This window comes from Limulus polyphemus, unplaced genomic scaffold (assembly GCF_000517525.1).
Source record: "Limulus polyphemus unplaced genomic scaffold, Limulus_polyphemus-2.1.2 Scaffold210, whole genome shotgun sequence".
NCBI classification, from domain to species: Eukaryota; Metazoa; Arthropoda; class Merostomata; order Xiphosura; family Limulidae; genus Limulus; species Limulus polyphemus.
In genome coordinates, this window is record NW_013665820.1 from 491,867 (window position 1) to 512,843 (window position 20,977).

A 20,977-nucleotide genomic window follows, 5' to 3' on the forward strand; every position below is an offset into this window, starting at 1 on the left:
ATTTTTATAGTGCTTTGTGAACACAAATTAGTTAGCATAAATTAGTTAAATGACAAAAAATTAGGTGTCTATTTACTTGTGACCACTCAGTGTATGGTGGGATAATTATCTCTTTTGACATGTAATCACTATGGCTATAAATACACCCTAAAATTCTATTAGCTTTACTGCTAACAACAGTGCACTGCTTTGATGGCTTTAGTGATTTATTCACCACTATACCAAGATCCCTTTCTTTAGTCATATGATTGAGTTGTTACCTACCTGTATTAATTTTGTGATCCAAATAATGATAACCCAAATGCATTCTTTTGCACTTGCTAAAATAAAAGAACATTTGCCAAATATTTCTCCAACAAGCCAATGTTTTCAAGTCATTCTATAGTACATAACATCCTCAGTTAAGTTAGAATGTATTAAAAAACAATACTATTTAAGTATAAGTGATAAAATTAGATGTACATAAATAAACCATAATCAGCCAGAGCACATTCAAACATAAAGGCAATTTCCAGCACTATGTAATGGCTACTGTATTCATAGCTTGTGGGCTTGCTCCCACCTGAACATATTCTGATCCCTAAGACATTCAACTAGTAGTAATAAGGGTCCATTTCGACTAGATTTCATTAATAATAGCTTTTTACCTTCTCTCACTCAACCATCTAATTTACTAGTCTTTTTCCAACTACATTGATGTGCTTTACTTAACCAAACTTTTACATTGCACCTTATCAAAAGTTGTTTGGAAATCTAAGTATACTAAGTCCACACCCTTTCTTTTATCCAGATAACATGTAACATTCTTGAAAATAGTTGAAAGATAAGTAAGGAATGATTCTTCTTTTGTCAATCCATGTTGATTTTCTTTTAGCAGACTCTAGAATTTTTCTCACTACAGAAATAAGATTCACTGATCTGTAATTTCCAAGGCAACTCTTATCACCCCTTGAGAAAATGTTGTATGTTTAGTATGTCGTTTAGGGCTATTGCCCTTACTATAGACAAGTAGAATCATTTCCTTTGTAATTTCTTTTACCTCAACCTTATTTCCAGTGTGCTATAGAAAAAAAACTGCAAACTGATTCCATGTTTGTGTTATTGAAATTCAGTCAACTTCATTTTAAGCAGTGACATGTGCTTCTAAACTTGAAGGTTTCTTTGTTCACAACATCAAACTACTCTCTGAAACAAGTTATATATATGTAATTTGAATAATTAAGTAAGACAGTGACTGGCTTGACACCCGTGTATCCAACATAAAAATCATGTTAGTGCCAGAAAGAAGTTCATGTTAACTAGCTATAGTGGTGGCTTTACTTAAAAGTGCACCATACATGGTAGGGTTTTGGCTGCTTCAGTGTTCATTATAAACTTCACCTCTCATCTGTGCATAATTATAGGAACATACCATTGATGCCAAATCCATGTTTGTTTGAATCAGCCACTGTACATATGACAGTGATATCCTCTACTTGTTTAAACTAGCTAAAGCACTGGCTTGCTATCAACTAACTTTTACTGCAGCTTCAGCCAGAATGGAGTTTTTGTCTGCTGTTCCCATCACATGAGAGGATATAAACAATCCATTGACCTATTAAGTACACTTAAAAGAGAGGCTCTATCCCTCAAGTTATGAGTATCTTTTTGAGAACGTCGTCTGCAGCAGTCAAGTTAACTGGACCCGGGAAAACCTGTTCTCCCATACTATGGTGGCTGCATCACAACAATTTTTGTAACATGTGCTATTGGAGCTGTTAGTCATTATTTGTTGACTCTTGAGACTGTTTAATAGAAGTATCAACCAAAGTATCCATTGCTTATAGCTTCTTTTGGGCTTCTTCATCAGGTTTGATATGACCACTTCAAACTGTGCCATCACAGAAACAACCTTGTCTAGAGAAACTACACTGACTACAATAACAATCTGTTTGGAATGCTGTAATCAACCAAGATAACATTTTTCTGTCTTTTTAAAAACTGATAGCTTCACATAACCCCTGGGAAAATTATGGTACAATCAAATACCTTCTGTCAGCATCTTTACTATCAGTGCTCATGGGAGGCCCTTCTCTCTCTTCAAAAATCCCAGTGATATCCATACCCTGACACGTGCCTTGTTCTCAAGCAAAATCATCAGTGTTGTATTCTGAATCCATATCAGCCACTATATGCAGTTTCAGGACCAGAGCTGGCATTACTTGGGGTGCAGCATGTGCACTTGCACATTGTGGCAGGTTAATGGAAGCATAATTGTGTAGAATTTCGATAATGGTAGAAAAGCAGATATGGGGGTGAATGGCATGATCAGCAAAACACGTCGCATTGCCCTGCTTAAGATATCGTCAGTGTGCTTTGCCAGCCTGGAATGCTAAATGTTGCAAAGATCTGCAAAGTGGTGGCTAGTCAATGAATGCTTAGGTGTGCTGTAGAGAACAACTCAGTTAGTCTAGGGATGCCCTCACTGATTGTCACAATTGTAATTTATCCATGCCACTCCATGCTTCTGTATATAGAACATAACCAGTAGAAACTGAGTTAGTGCAACAGCTGGGATTTTTACCAGTTGCATTTCAATCTCCTAACCCCAAGGAATAAGAAAACAAATTAACTCTGAGCCTATACTAAGTGTGTGACCTTTACACTTGGGTATGATTCACACTGTGAATCCACAAATTTAAGAACAGTCAGTATAAAAAAAGTTACCTTTTTAACATTATCCATAAACCTGTAAGTAGCAAAAAAGAAATTGTTTTCTTTTAATAGTGTCAGTAAAAACAAAATTGTAAGGTTGGCACCCCTGTCCATACCTCAGGGGAGAGAGAGAGAAAAGAAATTTGGCCAAATGAGTATAAGCTGTTTGGACTGATTGCTGTATCATGTAATATTGTTCTTAGGTGAGGATTAAATCAAGTTTACGATGACTTATTTATGGTTCATGAGGATGTTAACCAACATAAAACTGCTGCATGACAAATAATTAGTATAGAAGGATATAAAACTGTCAGTTGTGAACTGCCACATCATTTGTCTATGTAAAAAATATTTAAAACTTATTAAACATAAACACAAAAAGAAGTCAGGCACATAAATCTATATCTGTTTTAAAATAATTTTTATAACTTGTTTACTTGTATCAATGAATAAATTCAGAAATTATTGAAAAAATTAGCATGTGGAAAACTTAAAGGAGGTTAATCAAGGAAACTAGTGAAGAAGTAGTAGGCAGGCAGGATAATGTAGTGTTGATAGGGAGGTAAGTAATAAGTAAAGTGTAAATTTGCTTTCATAAATGAATATCTCAGAAGATCAAGGAGTAGAACAAAAAATTAAAATGGGAGACTTGGTCACTAACCCTTTTGCTAAACCTCATTGATTCTTTCAAACTGAAGTAAACAGATTAATTTTTGTAAATTTTAAATATGCATTTTAGAAAACAAAAAAATTAGCACTTGCTAGAATAAGACATCACAAAACTACTGTTATTTAGCTGGCTTTCTAACTAAGGTATATATAAATTAAGAAATGAAATTCTGTTCTGAGAAATGATTTTAGTAACACACTTCAATATTTTATAGAGAATTTAGGCTTTCCTTTTCATAAAATTGACAAACAACCACTAGATTTACATGGTCTAAACTTTTTTCTTTCTATTGATTATAAAGATGTACTTAGGACAGGTAGATGTGAGTAAATAAGAATGAAGAGATGAGAGGGGCTTATCTGTTAGGTTTGATAAATGTATTAATGTCTAGCAAATCATGAAGTTGGGAGGTTTTTATTTTATATTTTAGCCTGTCAGTATGTTGTAATTGGTTAAGCACTTTTAACCTTGCAGAGGTAATAAATGGAAATTTAACAACTTTAGGCCCAGACATGCGACATACAAGAGTGTGCATCAAGCATTTGTATTAATATTTACTTTTGAAATAAGAAATCAAATCTTATTTATTATCAAAATTTCGTTTATTATCTACATTTTCATGCCAAAATTTATTTATGTACACTAACAATAAAGTACTTTAATGTAATTTTGAATGTAACTGTAAAAAGTTATGATATGCACATTTTGATCCAACCAGTGCAGATATAGTTAAAGAGCACTTTCTTTTCATTTTCAGGTAGAGCATAATTTGTTAGATTACACTTTCCTAAAAGGGTAAGTGAACTTTGTATATTGTATTTTACTTAATTTTATTTATTTGTATTTGTAAAATTGTTTTTGCCCTTGTATTTCTAAGTATTGTTAAGCAAGTGGTTTTACTGGGGTGGGGTATCATTTCTAAACAATAAAAGTTCTTCTTCTGTACTGTTATATGAGGTGGACTAAAAATCGTTTTCGGAGCACACACAGTTAAAGTTTGATATTGTTTTTATAGTTTTAGATTTAGGAGAAACCTGAAGATAAAGAAGGGTGAGATGGTACAGAATGCTATCATATGTTTTTTACCCCCTTAGTTAAGATGTAAATTGTTTTTCCAAGTTTCCAGTTGAGACACAGAAAGTCATTCAAATAGATACTTCAGCTCCCTTTCTTTTGGTGCATACAAGATGTGAGTTCACTAATTGGCAATGAGCTGAATTTTTTATGCAAAAAAAATAGCACATTACATCCAGAAATAAAAAGCTTTTTTCTCTGTCTGCAAACTGGATTACAAATAGGGGCTGCAACTCTAGTGCTCTATTCACAGTGGACAAGGATCATGCATGTAAGTGTTCATTTCTATCTCCAATATTGTCTTCTCTATGTAGCAGATATGCCTTGACCTCAAACCTCTTCCTGTTTTCAGTACACTGCTTTTTCTGACTATTTGCCATGATATTACTACAATAAATAAAGTTATTCAGGCTGCAGTCAGTTGCTTTCTTCATTGGTGTTGTTCTTGGTCCTTTCCCTTAATGGTAACAAAACCCAAACTATACTTTTAATATGCACTAAACAAATCAAATCTTACCAAAACCCTGGCATTTTTAGAGCAGAGAACACTTTGGTTCAGCTTTCCAATGCTGTCAAATATTTTAGAATTGTCTTTGATAAACATCTTACTTGCAAGCTTTATCTTTTGACTCTTCAGGCTAAAGCCAAATGAATAATAAACCTTATGTGAAAGTCAACAAGATTCTATTGGTTCATGAATTCTCTTCTTCTTCTCTGAATTTGCATTAAGTATAGACACACTGCATGATTGTATGATTTCTCAAATTTTTATGATAGATTAAGTATCACTGGATGTCAGTCTTTCTTTGGATGACCTTTAAAATTCAACTTCTCTGTCAGACAAATGACCTACATGACCATCACTCTTCTTTCTGTTATTAATTATCTTAAGGATATTTGTTATTAAATACATCTGTTGCTGTTACCAGAATAATAATATCATCCTCAGAGATTTTCTGAGTATACAAGCCAATCCACCACAGAAACTCATTCCACCAGTTGACCTATATGTGATGTCACTTCATTCTAAGAAGCCAAACTATGATTGGACACTAATGGATAACTTACCACTTCAAATCTGTTCTCCATTATTTTCTCTAGCAGATGTTTTTAATTTTCAGTTAACTACATAAACATTATTCCCCCTATTCATATTCACTTAGTTTTGTTTTCTAAGTATATGCTTATAAATGATTTTTGCATAACTATCCATAATCCACTTATTAATACAATAAGTACTTTTTTTTTGCTTGGCAGGCAGAGCACAATGCAGTGATTAGTAAGCCAGACTGTGGATCCATGGTTTAAGTACTATTACCACCAAAAGTAAGGCAGTGGGTGCATTATAGGAGTGATCTTCAAATTCCACTAATCTATAAGAGGAGCCCATGAGTTAGTGATGGATGGTGTTGACTAGCTGCCTTCCCTCTAGTCTATCACTTGAAAGTTAAGAACAGTTAGCACAGATAGTCCTTGAATATCTTTACATAAAAAGAGGAAATAACCCCCTGCTGACCTACAAGTTATCTTTCTAAACTGGAATTAAATGTTATTGTAAAAAAGAAGAAATTGATGAGTTTGAATATTAAATAAAAAGCCTCATAGGCAATATCTTATTGACAAAAGATAGGTCTGAAAAGATGGATTTTATCCTGTCACAAATACAAGTGGGAAATATATTCCTTTGAAGTGCTTCAACAACATATTTACCTTGTGTTTTGACCACTTTTACTTCTGCCTGTTGTAAAAGAAAAAAAAGACTAGTGAAGAAAAAAAGGTTTTTATGTAGAAGGAACAGTTTGTTTACAAGCTGATATGGAAGTACACAGTTTTTGAAAGTGTTGCAATTGGTTGGTTGGGCTTAATGATAATATATATTTGACCAGTTTTATTTTGGATTGCTGAGTAAAAACGATTTTTATTGTCAATTGTCTTGTATTTTACTTTAGTTTAAAGTACAAATAGCTCTAAATTGTTTGATAATTTGATTAATGGCAGATGAACAAAACAGTGTAAAGTGAGTATGAAATGGAGATAAAACTATTATTCTGCACTTGATCAAAATACATGTGTCGTGTATTAAATTTTATCTGGAAAATTTACTTTGGTGTTTTAGGTTACTTTTCTGAGTGTTTTTCTCTCTCTCTCCCATAACTTTGTAGACACAATTGGTACCAGAGTGAGAACAATTTTAGAGTACTAAAGTTGAATTAGGTTTATTAATAATAAACCTAGATTTTTTCAAGTGTGATGCATAATCTATTAGTTTAAGAAACAAATTCTTTCATGTTACACGTGTATGATATTAATGGCTGCTACAGATATCTATGAAATTCCATAAAACCAAAAACAGAAAAGATACTTGGCAAACCTTTTAATTATGTTATTTACCATGTAACTGAGGTATTTGGTTTGTTGTACTGAATTTTTTCCAGTTCTGTTTGATATTTGAGCTCAGCTACGAGTTTGGTCACACAAATGCCAGTGTTTTTTTTGTTTTTTTTAATAGTTACATTATATAATTTGTCTCAAGTAAATGGTGTTACTAAATATAATTGACGTGTCAAGATGAGAAATTATGACTAAGAACAATCTTGGCCTAAATTTAACAGATCATCAAACCTAGTTCTTCCAATTCTTGGTCAATTTGTATAAGAAATAAGGTCATTAAAAAGAAATTCAGTCTTCTGGTTTGAGTAATAATGCTAAACATTTATCATATTTAATGTTTACTGCTCTATAAATCTGTATTCTAAAAAGTATGATACTCTGTTTCAGATATATTTCATATCTATTGTAGCTTAAAAATGATAAACAATTTATAACCACAAGTATAGCAATTTGCCAGTAACTTTCAACAATAAAACAAGTTATGGATGATTCTGACATTTCTTTAGATTATTGAGTGTTAAAGGGGACCACTTGAAAACAAAGTTTTTATTTGTACTATATCTGAAGCCTTTCTTCTTTTAATGCTGCATGCATTTCAGTCTAATGCATTATTTATTTTACTATTAACTTTGCATTAATTTACAGTCACATAATGTTTTTGGTCAGTTTTATAGTGTTGTAACAGATAGATATAAAATTACCCAGTATGATGCAATATACAGATCCCAATGTTAGTGTGTGGTATAATTTGAGAGTTAACTTATACCAGCAGAGGACTATATTGTCCAATAAGATATTCAACTTTGTTCAAAAGATCCTCCTTTGTAATGCTAATAAAACCAATTTTGGACATTGAGTGTGATGAGATTTTACATTATCATCTTGAAAGAGTTCTATTCCATCGGTGTGAAAATGCAGAATTGAGGTTAACATCATAAGCAAATGTATTTTATCTTTCTTTTTTTTTTCTAAAGGAATGAAATGACACATTATCTGCTGAGAGATTACTTCCTCCCAATACCAATTATAATATCTGCAGCAGTTTCTACTGTCAGAATAAGCCAGAAAGAAATTACCCTCCATCATTATTGAAAAAAGGTAAAATGTAACTCATCTAGTAATTAGTCGTACACAGTTTGAACCTGTAAGCACCGCTGAAGCCATGCTTTTCTTTTTTTTACTTCTGATAGAGATTGTGTTGAGACTGTTTTGTAATATATTTTATCATATGGTTGGAAGTATTTGAATTCTAACCACTGTTGAAAGTATTCAACTCATGTGGTCTGAAATTTATTGTATTTTTGTTCATTTTTATATTTGGTGCCTTAAGTAGCCATAAAAATAAAAATCTGATAATGATGTTTCTACCAGACAGACACTTGCTTTTCAGCCATCTTAAAAGTTAAACACTTCATCTTGTAGACTATTACCATGAAATGATTACATCTAAATTTCAAAATCATGTTGATAAGTTTCTACATTATTTGAATAGTTAAATTCTAGATATTAGACTTACTGTTGAACAAGGTCATGATTCAAAGTTGCCAGCTACACTTTAATACATAATGAACAGTTTTGTACCTATACAGAGCTTAAGTGCATTTGCATTTATGCCATCTGCTGTGTCATGAAGAAATCAGGGTGGTTATTTAAGAATATTTGCATTTAAAGGGACTACTGGGATAGTAAGTTGTGATGTATATCTTTAATTCTTTGTCACAGTGTAAAAGTTAATCTCATTAAGGCTGTTATATAGATCAGATTTCAACGCCAAAATTAAAATTTGGGTTTTTGAAAGCCTATGCAAAATTAAAAGCTGCAGGAGTCACTAGTCTAACACAAGTCAAAATGAAACATTAATAAAAACTATCAGCAGTGATAAAATCCAAGTGTGTTAAAAATGCTGTTTCATCATATTAACATATTTAATGGGAAGATTTTTAGTACTTTTATGGTTAAACATTCAGTTGACTGCTAGAATTATTTGCTTCTTTTTATTTATTATCTGCAAGTGATGGTTTAAAACTCAAAATGCATGTTCAGTAATTTCAAAAATGTAGTCTGAGCTTAGTTCTTTTATATGTAATTTAACCTGTTTTTGCAGAAACAAAAATTAGTTAGCTATGACCGACTGAATTTGAAAAGTTGAGAAGGTAATTTTGGCCAGTGATTCTCATCCTAGGTCAGGACAACTGTGACTGTCATCATCTCAATATGTATGCCTTTATTATTATGCTAAATAACTAAGTGCACTTTGAGGTGCAAAAGGTTGAGAAACCCTGAATTTGGCAATAGTCAATACAAGAAGTATTTAACGATGAATATCTAATATTCTATGTTAACATGACTGTTAAGGAAAGAGAAATACAAGATCAATGCTTCAGCAGTGATATTGATTTCTTTGTATTTTCAACTGGTGTAACTCTGGTTATGGCTAATGTTTGTTTGCTTGACGATAACTAGCTAACAATGTCCCCAGGAATGAGTACAATAATTTTGGTGCTAAATTACACAGTCTCTAGTACTCAGATGAAGTGATACCTTGGACTACCATTAGCTCCAAAAGCAAATACTGATTTTGGTGAGTGATACCCGATATTGTCTTGAGGGGAACAGAAAAGTTGGTTTTGGTGACTGCTTTGTGATGTTATCTTGAGGAACAAAGATGTTGGTGACTGCTATGTGATACTGTCTTGAGGAATGAACAAGTTGGTTTTGATGACTGCTAGTAAATATTGTCTTGAGGAACAAAGATGTTGGTTTTGGTGACTGCTATTTGATACTGTCTTGAGGAATGAACAAGTTGGTTTTGATGACTGCTAGTTAATATTGTCTTGAGGAACAAAGATGTTGGTTTTGGTGACTGATATTGTCTTAAGGAATGAACAAGCTGGTTTTGATGACTGCTAGTTAATATTGTCTTGAGGAACAAAGATGTTGGTTTTGGTGACTGATATTGTCTTAAGGAATGAACAAGCTGGTTTTTGTAATTGTCTAAAGAAATGAATACAATAGTTTTTGTTACTGCTATATGATATTGTCACCTATAATTTACAACATATTAATTATAGCTTACTGACATTGTTTCAAGGAATGGGAAAGATAGTTTTGTCATTGTTATATATTGCCACCTGTACTTAATTATAGCTTACTTAATTGTCTCAAAGAATGAATAAGATGATTTGATAGCTAACAAACACTGTTGGCATTGTACAGAAAGTAAAACTATCCATGGATTAACATATTTTTCAAGAGATATCACCATATACATGTACTTCTTTGCTGGGATTTCTGTAAAAGATGTGGATACTACAATTCACTCTTGTAGATTGAAAGACTTACTTCTCACACTTCGGTTCAAAAATTGTTCTTGACAAGTCTGATTTAAAAGTTTCAAACGATGTACTTGTTCAGTGTCTTTTCAATTGGTGATACTAGTCTGTTGTGGGTTCTGTATTTCCGTTTTAGATTATTCTGTACCTTATCTTACTGTATTTTTAACATGAGCTCAAGTATTTCTCTATGATGTCAGGAGAAAACAGTTTTTGATAATGTTATATTTGGTAGGAGTAAACTGAAGCCCATCAAAATATAATATATACATATATTTTAGACATAAAATATAAGGTACTTGGTGGTTCTATGTACGATAAACTGTGATAGTTAAAATGATATTAATTTAATTTTGCTTTTATTTTACTAATTTGCTCTTTCTTTATATTTTCAGAAATACCAAAATGTTTCTCTCTGTCAAAAATAGGTATTTCCATAAAAATAATGAAAAGTGTGGAAGCAAGTTTGTGTTACGGATTTGAATGTACTGTTAGGACTAGGGATGCACGAGTAACCGGCTGGGTATTGGGCTACCCAGGTAATACTTGGCTCCAACTGAGTGTTGAAGTTTGGCATTTAAGCAATAATCTTTGTGGCAACTAACGAGGTACTGAAAGTTAGTCAATAATTGGTTTAGTTATAAACAAAACGAGCAACAAAAATTGACCGCCTGCTTAAAGTCAGTGATTCAGAGAACAATAGGGGTTAATAACAGGCATGGTTTGAGAAGTGAATTTCTGGGGAAAGTGGAGGTTTTGAGAACATTAGGGGTTAGGGTTTGAGAAGTTGGGGCTAGGCATTGAAAGTTGAAAGTAAAATTTGAATGTTCTGTTGGTGATTATTCGGTTAAATGTAATAAACGTAAATTTTGTTTTTGTTGCTAAGGGCAGGTAGAGATGGAGAGACTTTTTGAGAGTGGCTAGGGGTCGAGAAGCCCAGGTGCTATAGGAGTTAGTTAGTTATCAGAACCAATGTTCCACGCCTCAACCATTTTTTCAAGGTTATGAAGTGGGCTTTGACAAGATCTTCAAACTATCCTATATATTTTCATTTTGGTGATATAACCCCAAATTGGCTTTTCAATTTAAAATTGCATTTGTCTGGCAAGGTGGGAAATAGGGTCTAATCCTATTTCTGCTTAGTCTTCACTTTAGAAATTTCCCAAACATAAATATCTATGAAATGGGCATTGGGAAACCACTAGGGAGGCATGGTGTGCTTTGGGCATGACAGCCTTTTTGCAATGTAAACTGTGCTGCAGGGCTATTGTTAAAATGCACAGTTATGACATGGATTGTAATGTGTAGTGAGGCTCCAAAATTGTTTTAATATAGTGTACACAATCCTCTATTTTACTTGTACATTTATGATTTTAAAAACAAATTGTCAGTAATTTCTTTACATATCTTTCAGGAATAATAAGAATATTCCAAAGTTTGATTACTTCTAGAAAGTAACCTTTCCAAGCAAGAATAATCCTGTGTAAATTCAGAATTAAAGAAACAGAAGAACTCTAGCACAACTGTGGGAAAAAACATGAGATAAATAAGATGTATCCTGCTCGAAGAAGTTTTACCTGAAATGATGAAATGTTTAGTAGTAGATTTTCTAAAGAACACTTTAATAGGCTAAAATAATGGATTGTGTTTTGCTTTGCAGTTAAAACTACCATCAATTTTCATCTTTCATGGTTACCCATTTTTTCTAGTACTAAACATGTATTAGTATTAAAATGTCGTAAATAAGAATTTGTTTTATACTGAACAAAACTATTCATCACTCAACAGTATTGAAATACAGAGATGGAAGTACACCAAAAGACTTAAGATTTGAAAAAGGGTGAAAAGTGTAGATGTAAAAAAAATCATTTTGGTTAGGGGACAATCAGACCTCCGAATTTACAGTTATCTATAATGAATTGTCAAAGCAACATCCATAATATTGTTTCAAAAAAATTAAGATCTCAAATCATTCATAGATGGAAAATTCCCACCAAAGTCCAAAAAACTAAAGTAAAAAAGAAGAAAAAAAATAGAAGCACCAGATGTAATTTCAAGAGAAAATTATATGTTCAACCTAACTCAATGCCTTGTGGGATTTGTTTACACAGTCATAGAACATGGATAGTTTTTTAAAATCCCATAAAGACAAAATACATATTTTTCTCACTAGATAAACATAAAATGAAAGTATTTTATTGACTTAACATTTAATAAAACTTTTACAGTTATTCATTACTTCATCAATAGAAAATATGGCATAACTATCCAACTGCAATGAAACAATGTTGTCAGTGGCTAAATATAAGCAATCAAATTTATGCTGAATTTGTTTGAACAGTTATGAATAATAATTCTATTACTTAATGAATATGTAAATAAACGGTTTCACTGAATTTTACTTTCACACACATCATTTTACTAGATTCATATTCCTCTTTTTTTTTTTACTTTGCCCCCAAACAAATAATTATTAACTACAGCTGTATATTTTCTATTAACTAGTCTATATTAACACTTTAAATTAACTAAATTAGTAATTATTTTTCAATTAATTTAGAAAGGAAGTGACACCTCTAAATAGTGTGGCTTACAGATTAGCCACAATTAACATATGACTAATATAACAAAGTATTGTTTTTTTTGCAAACTTCATGTGCAATACACCACTTAGAAGAATTACTGGTTAATACAGCATCTGTTTGCTATTCTTGTTTCAAAAACTGCACTGGTCCTGATAACTTTTGGATAAAAGGATTCACAGAATTTTGGATGCTGATTTAATATGTCATAAAACTTAATTTAGCAAATTATTTATTCTTTATCCACTAAAAGTCAAAATTTGGAGGATGTATGAGTGTCTAAACATAAAATTTATTAAATGAATACCAGTAAGAATAATTCTTTTACATTTCATAGTTGTTACTATCAGAAATCCCACACCACTTTATTGAATTGATTAATGTAATGACAAGGACACTGATAGTTGTTTTTTTTTTTACATAGGTATAAAACTTTTCAGTCATTTGTACAGAAATTCAACAATCACACATTCACCAACATCATTTAGGCTTTTTCAACTGATTTCTTCTGTGTTGAGCTAATTTGTGTACTGCAGCTTCCCAGTCAGAACGATACATAGTGTACAGCCGCATAGCCGCTTGAGCATCTTGAACCTGTGTAAAACAAAACATTAATTAGTACAAGGATTACTGCACTGTTAGATTTATCAAGACACAAATCTCTCAAACAAATACTATAAGGTACACCTATGGAAAACAAGTTTTATTGAATAACAAGAACTATGTTGATTTTACCTACTTAGTTTAAACTTGAAGGAATACAAAATATTTCAGAATGACAACCCATATTAATGTTGTAAAGTTCCATTTTATGATCATGTAAACCTTCTATTCAAGTACGGCTATTAAGTAACCCTCTCCACACATGCTCAGTCAATTTGACCAACAACTTGACTTCTTTGTACTCGTGTAGTCTTTATAGATTTAGAACTTCTAACTTTCAATATAGTGTGTATAACTTCACAAAATTTGGCAGTCTTTCAGTTAACATTATAAGTATTTCACATACAAAAAACATACTTTTCAGAGAAGTATTTTTAATAAACTAAAATAAAGATTTGTCCATGAATACATTGAGTATTTGTTTTGAATAATCCGTGTGCAAAGTGATTTTCATGTTAAGATTAAGAATACTTTTCTTCATCTCAAAAATCCCAAATTTCATTTGTGTAATCTCCAAAACTTTATAACTGATCTGTTATTTTCTCTACCCTAACTCTATACAAGATTGGTCAATTTGACTGACCTCGTGACCACCAAAAATAAATCTAAATTGCACTCTTTTTCAATCTCAATTGGCTTCAAATGTAGCATGAAGTTACATTCATTTATCCTAAGTAGCTTTAAACTCGTAACAGTATACATCTATTGTTAATTAAATCTTATTGTTTCATTGTCCTTTGAACCATGTCTAACTACTATTCATGCCATTATAAGTTGTAAATTACTTGGGGAATGTGCAGCTCACGTTACTCTACTGAATTATATTATCCACAAGCTACTCTGAGCTGCTCGTGTGCATGCCTCATAAAATTTTTTTATTAATATTATTTTACCTAATCTAACCTTAACTAACCTAAAGAGATATCTATCTTTACATTTTAGTTACTTTTATAATAATAAATGAATAAACATAAAAAACAAGAAATAAAGTACTTACCCGAGTATTCTTTTTTTATTTTGCTCCCGACTATTGATGACAGTTAACCCTACTTTTTTAAATTAATGGTAGTAGTTCATTGAATAATTTTTAATTACATAATGCACAAAAGAACATAGACTAATAATGGGCAAAAAGAAGACAATTTCCTCTAACAATCACAATTTTTCTGGCTTTCTAACTATACGACAAGAGCCATTAGAAAGGCATCCAATCTATTTGTTAACTTTCCCACAGGAATAAACCATGTATTATAAGTGAGATTGACCATTCTGTGTTCAGAACACAATGTTATACAATACGTCATTTGATAGATGAAAACTTTTGACTTTCTATACATTATAGGAAATACATAATTAAACGTAAGAGAGAACTATTAACAAATCCTGAAAGAGAGGATGTGACAGGTGGGTGTGGCAGGAGGGGGTCTGATTTTCTATTTGATAGCTCTGTAACCAAACAAAATTGAAGGCTATAAAAATTATGATTTGTCTGAGCAATGACAATTTTATAGTGAGTAATTTACCATTTATTTTCGTAGTTTCTTGGGGGATAAAATGGAGATGAGAAGATACCTAGAAAAAATGTGCCATGTGAGTCACACTCGGGGATATTCAGGATTATTTTAAATATTGCCTTATAAAAATAAGAACTTAAAAGTTATATACTATTAAAATATGGATTATTAGCTAAGATTTTATATTATAATAATTGGTATAACTTAAACAAAAAGTAGTTTAATAAAATTTTGAATGTAAGACACTAAAACCTTATGTCATGCACAGTAAAGGATACCCAGGGTGAGAGGGTTAAACAACTGTGATTTATCTCAGATGCTGACACCATCTTTGCAAAGACTTTCACTGCATTCTAGCATTTTAAAAAGTCACATTCATTCTACTAGAGCCTTATAATTTTGGAGATAACAGCTGTGTTTATAAATTTAGGAAGTTCACAACTTGAAATAAGTTTTTTTGCATCTGAGGCCATACCTGTGTTTTTTGGGGAATTGTTTCCATGCATTAAAAAATGTAGCTTTGAAAGTAAATACACTATGAAAACATAAAATGGTTTAGATAGTGTTTTAGATATTTCTATTTTGTTAAAATGTTAAATTAAAACAAACATAGATAGGTACTTACTAAAAAAAGACTTTCAGCAAATTAGTTGCCTGATCACATAGTTTATTCAACCTTCTATTATTCCTCTTTATCAGAAGCTAATGTAATTGTTTTTATTTGATAATCTACTATCATTTTAATTAGACGTGCAAACAGTACTTCAAATATACCTAAATATTCATATTTGTAAAAATGCTTTTAGTTTATATAGCTGACCTTTTTTAAAAAATAATCTTTAAATATTACAAGTGGTTGTCATATATCAAACTTATTACTACATAATTTTGTTGATACCAAATTTTAAGAAACAAAAACTAGTATTAACCCCATTTATTCCTCAACTGGTTCTAGCTGTTGGATCAATGAACTATTCTGAAATGGGGCATATCTAAAACTAAAAATCCAATCACATTATATTTGCTTATAGATCTTAGCCCAAAATTTAAGAGCTTTTAAGTATTTTAAATTATCATTGCAACTAATAACTTCCCCATTTCTTTAAATCACTTTTCTTTAAATATAAATCTGTAGTACTTTAAAAAGAAAAACGTTCCTATCATCAAAACTAGCTTGTGTAGATGACTTGCCATACAGTACCATATGATAATTGTAGCATGAACTTTTACAGTGTTATAGTATAGCTGAAAGGAGTGTACTGTATACATATTAACCTAATTACACATCAGGGAAAACCAATATATATATATTCTTCTTAATTATACTGAAAGATACACAGTTTACATACAAGTAAAAAAATAAACTGACTATGTACCAATGCATTAAAAGAAACTTCTTATATATATAATTGATCATATGTTTGTTCCTTACATTTTTACTTTGTGGTGTTATTTGTAACTACTTACTGAACTGTGTTCCCCTTGTTGGACTTTTACTCCAAGCAGACATTCTGCTAATTTCTTCAGAGATGGAGTTTTTCCATTGCACATTTTCTTGAATGGTTGGTAATAAGCAGTATCCCTGATTTTACTACGTGGATGATCTAAAAATAATACCTACAGAAATGTGTAGGATATTTAAAAGAATGTCTAAATAAAAGAGGTTATCAGCAAACAAAAACAATTGCTAGAGAGGATGATGCCAAACTTCTGCAATTCCAGTTATGGTAATAAAAAAAAAAGGGGTGAAACAAATCATGACTTACAAGTATCATGGTAGCATGTAACTTCTGCATTACCATAGCACAATATATGTGGCTCAATATCTTATAACATACTCAAGTATTTTCAGTGATGTAGCATTTGGTGGCAGGTTTATAAACACCACTTTCTGTCAATATTACATTACAGTTGAACAACTTAGTTTCCAGAGTGTATATTAAAACATATTACAATACCATATAAAAATATGCTGAAAAACATTGAACTACCACTGTGTTTCCAGTTATTTAATAGAGATAAACTATGTTTATTACACTAGGATTAGTTTATGCAATTTTTTTTCCAGCAACTTAAGCTTTGGGAAGGGCTCCTGTAGCAAGTGTGACAAAGTTATTGATATCATCGAAAATAAAGATGGTGAGAGGTTATAATTCTATACTCTGGCCTGTTAATATCAATAGTTTGTGTTTCTAATTGGTTGGACACTCTCAAACCCATAAAAGGAAACAGAGAAAATCTAAACAGGAGAATTGAAAGGAAGATGTGCCACGCGATACGGAGAAGACTGAGAATTTACTTAAAATATTTCCTTTTCAAATTACAAAATTAAAACTTAATTATTTAATTTATTTTCTTCACCAAAACGTAAATTTCAGTGAAGAAACAATGAATAGAGGTTTAATCTACTATTTGATTCGCTACTTCTACTGCAGCAGACTAGTTTTGCTGAATTCACAACTCATCAGTGCTGCTTGGAAGAGTGAAGCAAATAAATGTAGGCTCATATAGTCTGTTTGGTTTTGATGTATAGTCCTTCACTCACCACTAATGTCATATATTATCCAAACTTAAATGTAAATAATATGAATTATAAACTAAGTTTTAATGCCAAGTTATTAACATACACTGACAAAAAAAAATTATTTACATTTTTAATGTTATTAGTGTAACTCTCTAAAAGGTCACGACGTGTGCACTTTGACTGGGCTAAGATCACGGAGTTAACTCGGAACAATGTTGTACTAAGTTGACAACAAAAATAAAGGCATTGATACCGAGTCGCATTCACTGAATTTGTATTTTTTGTGGATGTTATGTTGAAGATGCTAATAAACTTATAATACAATTCCAAGGTGAAACTTCCAAATTATAGTGATAGTTCATACTTCTTCCTTTTAATTTTGGTATGATTTCTTATAGTCAGTTTAATTTCCTTTGAATACATAAATTCACTGTTTTATCATGAGTATTCAGATAATATTTTTAGCACTTTCTTATAGTGATGCTTTTTATTTCCTTCTTTTAAGTTTCACAAACCAGATTATCTTTTTGTAGTTTTTCTCTCTTTATTATTCATAAACCAAGTACTTACCTTCAGATCATGATGAACAGCATGACCAACTAAAATTCTTCCTTTTAGAATATCATAAACTTCTTTCTGTACTAAACTAAATTCTTCACCTGGGAAAAAAAATCAAAGGAAAGAAACTAAATTTCTGATCAAAATCTCTTGGTATCTAAACCAGCTTTGTACTTAACTATGCTTCCAATGCAGCTCATGTAGATACAATTAAGGTATCAAGTTTATATTCGAAATACTTCATCACAATATGACAATTACAACATACATACTGAGTCTATATTCCAAATACTTCATTACAATATGACAATTACAACACACGTACTGAGTCTGTATTCCAAATACTTCATTACAATATGACAATTACAACACACGTACTGAGTCTGTATTCCAAATACTTCGTTACAATATGACAATTACAACATACGTACTGAGTCTGTATTCCAAATACTTCGTTACAATATGTCAATTACAACATATATATATATGAACCACAACCACTATTTTCATTGCAAACTTTACTTTTGCAGTTTGATATCCTTCAGACTTTAACATTAGTAAAATGTACTAAAGCAATATTCCCTATCACAAATTCTGAAAATAAATTAATACATTTTTTTACACCTCCACCCTGTTACTTGTTTTACCTGCAATGTTAACAAATCATTATCTAGGTGAGAACAAAAAAAAACTTCATTAACTGTAGTTATACTTAGCCTCTACTTCAGTAATAGCAGATTAATTAATTCCTCCTAAAATTGTTAACCACTGCAGCTTTAGCCATTGGGGTATTTGTGTCATCAAAAGACATTTCATTATTTATAACTATACTGTATCATTTATTTCAGTGTGGGATAGATGTGATCATAAATTCATAGTACTCTGCAGTTATAACATAAAGAGCTTTATTATTCAGCATCTGCCAGATATGGAGAGTGTTGAACAGGCAAGTTCTGGTTATGAAAGCATTTTCTTACGATATTATACAGGAAAAATGTTGACACCTTGTTACTGTTTTAAAGTGCAGTATTGCTACATCATCTATAACAATAACAATTTTAAACAATAATAAATGTTGTAATAGTCATAACTTCAGGATGTAGAAAATATTTATAGATAAAGTTAAGCACAATATGAATCACAGCACAGGTGGCTAACAACTGAAGCTTGCCAATGGGAAAGAATGTAAACAAAGGCACAGCAATGCCAAAAAACTTTCAACTTGTTGGTAGAAATTAGGTGTTTAAATTCCTCTTCCTATAAATTTTGATAATTCTCAAAGTTAGACAAAATAATAAATGGATAGAGGTGCAAAAAAGTTGTATACAATTCTTAGGTCAAAGGTCATTTGGGGTCAGGAGGGGAAAAAACTACAAATCTTATAAAGCACTTGTTCTCTTTATGTGCAAGTCTGATCTTTATCAAAGTTGGATAAATTAGTAAGTGGATAGAGATGCCTGAAACTTGTTCATGATTTGTAAATTCAGCAGAGGAAAACTTTAAACTGGAAACCTTTAAAATGCTTCTCCTCCCAGGGATTTTATTTGATTCTTCTCAAAGTTAGACAAGTTAATAAGTGGAAAGAGGTGCCAAAATTTGCACAGATTTTTAGGTTAAATGTCATTCAGGGTTAGGAGGGGGCAAAAACTAGGAATCTTATTATGGATACAGGGCATTTTAGATCAGCATGATACCTCTTGTTTTAATCTTAAAGCTGATATACTGTTACTTCACAAGTCTCATTGGTTAAAGTTAATACTTACCTACCTAATAAACATAAACTGGAAGGATAGGTCAGCTTCCCAAGCCCCCAATGAAAAAACTTAATGTTATATTTACTAAACTAATTGGAAAACTCATTTGTATTCCATTAACATTAATGTGTACTGTGGCCTTAGTGCCCTCCAGTGAATTTTTTTTTGGCCTTGGTGCCCTTGAAAATTAGAGAAAATCCAAGGCCAAGTGGCTTTGACCTAAAAAAGATGAATTTACTGGCCTGAACTAATTATGCTCTGGCAAAGAAGGATTACAACTGTATTTGTCATAAGACATTAGTATTAGGCCTATTACATTTTTAAACACTACATTCTTAATCTAGTTCCTAAGGCCTAATAGTAACACCAATGTCTTATGACAAGTATAATTTTAATCATTCTTTGCCAGCTTGTAATAGGCATACACACCATAACTGTTTTTGTATCATATGGATAAAATAGGTATTGTTTCAAGCCAGACTGAAGAGCTCTGGATCGAGCAAAATTCTTAATCAGCTAGGGATATGACAAATATAGTGTGTTTGTAATACTATTGTTATACGTTCTTCTAATTCTTGAAAATCCCTAAGGGACTAGAGTAAGAATGTAGTATTTAAAAATGTAATAGGCCTAATACTAATGTCTTATGAGAAATATATAATAGTTACACTCTTTATGGAGAATATCACCAACAACTTACATAGGTGTAATAAGTTGCCCACCTTGTGTATAGAATATTACTATAAGGTTAATTTTTATAATACCATACAACTATAAATGAAAAATAGGTTACTAATACATTTTAGCTTTAATAAAATATTATATTTTACATTTAGTAAGGATAGGGTATAAATACAATTCCTGACCTGCTTCTAAATCAGCAGGTCGTATACCACTGACATGTGTGCGGTAGTCAGTAACTTCTTCTATTGGCTTAACAAACTTGTCATAAACACAATGCCCTGTTAAATTAACAATGGACACTCTTGCCAGCTCTGAATCTTTGCCACTGTCTCCAACACCAACCATCTCACAGTCCATGGCAACCACTTTTGTCAACCTGTAATAAAAGCAAAAAAGTTTTTCATTTCATTTTCCTTTGGCATGCTATAAGAAATTTAGTGTTTTACATCCTTTTCTATAAAATATATTTATATATATGTATGTGTGTGTGTGTATATATATGTGTGTGTATATATATATATATATATATATATATAT

At 31.5% G+C, this 20,977-nt stretch overlaps 2 protein-coding genes across 3 annotated transcripts in view; one reads left to right on the forward strand and one right to left on the reverse strand.

Annotated features, from left to right (window-relative positions):
* The window catches only part of LOC106478430 (ras association domain-containing protein 1-like), a 70,256-nt gene extending 58,330 nt beyond the window's left edge, over positions 1–11,926 (forward strand). Inside the window, exons 10-12 of one of the 2 annotated variants that reach the window (XR_002609899.1) lie at positions 4,122–4,159; positions 7,804–7,927; positions 11,576–11,926. The gene's annotated coding sequence lies outside the window, so the exon portion shown is untranslated. Of the gene's footprint in view, positions 1–4,121; positions 4,160–5,695; positions 7,635–7,803; positions 7,928–11,575 lie in introns of those variants that run through there. The other variant, XR_002609898.1, reaches the window with a different exon arrangement.
* Positions 11,927–12,341: 415 nt separating this feature from the next.
* The window catches only part of LOC106478425 (RNA exonuclease 4-like), a 25,643-nt gene continuing 17,007 nt past the window's right edge, over positions 12,342–20,977 (reverse strand). The window contains exons 4-7 of the mRNA XM_013938967.2: positions 20,623–20,816; positions 18,015–18,103; positions 16,388–16,537; positions 12,342–13,337 (exon numbers count right to left, since the gene is read on the reverse strand). Coding sequence (XP_013794421.1) covers positions 13,224–13,337; positions 16,388–16,537; positions 18,015–18,103; positions 20,623–20,816 — 547 coding nt within the window. The 3' untranslated portion in view covers positions 12,342–13,223. The remainder of the gene's footprint in view (positions 13,338–16,387; positions 16,538–18,014; positions 18,104–20,622; positions 20,817–20,977) is intronic.